The sequence below is a fragment of the Argiope bruennichi genome, chromosome 6 (assembly GCF_947563725.1).
Source record: "Argiope bruennichi chromosome 6, qqArgBrue1.1, whole genome shotgun sequence".
Lineage (NCBI taxonomy): Eukaryota > Metazoa > Arthropoda > Arachnida > Araneae > Araneidae > Argiope > Argiope bruennichi.
Window position 1 is genome coordinate 114,231,242 of NC_079156.1, and position 1,262 is coordinate 114,232,503.

Consider the following 1,262-nt stretch of genomic DNA (forward strand, 5'->3'; position numbering starts at 1 on the left):
CCGTTTCCACCTCGGAAAAGGTTAAAAAAGTCTGCGAATAGTTGTAGGTGCCATCATAAAAAAAATAACAATATTAGATAGTCGTATCAAAACGATACGACTATCATAAAAGAAAAACGGCCAATAACTAAACTGACCACTAAATACTATACGCAGTGGAAAAAGAGAAATTCAGGGACACCAAAACGGCAATTTATAGCCAAGCATGGAATGCCTGGATCTATCTTATGAAATTGTGGCAAACATAAATCAGCCCCTTTCTGCGCATGCGTTGTCTTACTGACCAAGTGTTACACATCTACTATAAATTCATTCAGTTTGTGAGCTACCAATACAATTCTTCCGTAAACGTTTGAAGTTATTCGTGTTAAGTGAGTGTGCCCATCTGCTTCGTTATGTCAAGACCTCTTAGAAAAAGGAACGTTCCATCCGAGAAAGAACAAGAACAAGCACAAGCACAGGAATTGGAGGCTCAGAAGACAGATTCCTTCCAAACTGCTTTTTACATGAAACATTTCCGTGCGACGGACATCATAGTCAAAGTGGCGGATTACACGCTCATCATAGACGCCTCCCACCGAGAGCATGCCGACGAGCATGGACTTGTTACTCGTTCGATGATAAGAAAACATAAATTGCCGAAGGATATCAAGATAGCAACTCTTCGCTGTTCATTTACCGGCAGTGGTTTTCTTGTTGTCCATGCTGAACGTTAAACAAGATAAGGAAGGAATTTAATTTGGAATTTCTCCTGTTTCAGAATGTTGAAATGGCAAGTACATCCATTTTTGAAGAGTCAAGTTTTCAAAACTGTTATGAATTTGTATGAAGAAAAAAAACTTCCTGATATTTAAATTGTCTATTTTTGCAATATAAATGTTAATGGAGAACATCCTTTTTTGCTTTAAGCGAAAATTAAACAAGTTTGATATTTATAAAAGTTCTCTTTTCTTCTAAAATCTGTAAATAACTTGTAGTTTTTGTAATAATGGCATTATAAAAATTTATCTTGAGTGTAGGTTGATTGTTTAATTTTTGCTGTCTCGTTGCATTTTTTTTAAACTTAAAAGGTAACTGGAAATTTTTTATACTCGGTATTTTATAGTCTTTGTTTTTGAGGGAATATTAAATTATATTTATAGGTATATTTCTAAAGAACTGTTATTTCAACATCGCATCAAAATGGATAGAAATTGTTGATATTCTTATTTGGTACTTTTTGTTGTCGCAACATTGTCTATCCATTCTTGAATATATTTATA

The 1,262-nt window shown here is 34.1% G+C and overlaps 1 protein-coding gene across 1 annotated transcript; it reads left to right on the forward strand.

The window, feature by feature from the left end:
- Nucleotides 1-395: 395 nt before the first annotated feature.
- Nucleotides 396-716, forward strand: LOC129971914 (protein lethal(2)essential for life-like). Its single transcript, XM_056085891.1, has one exon. The coding sequence runs from the start codon at nt 396-398 to the stop codon at nt 714-716; it is 321 nt and encodes a 106-aa protein (XP_055941866.1).
- Nucleotides 717-1,262: the final 546 nt, after the last annotated feature.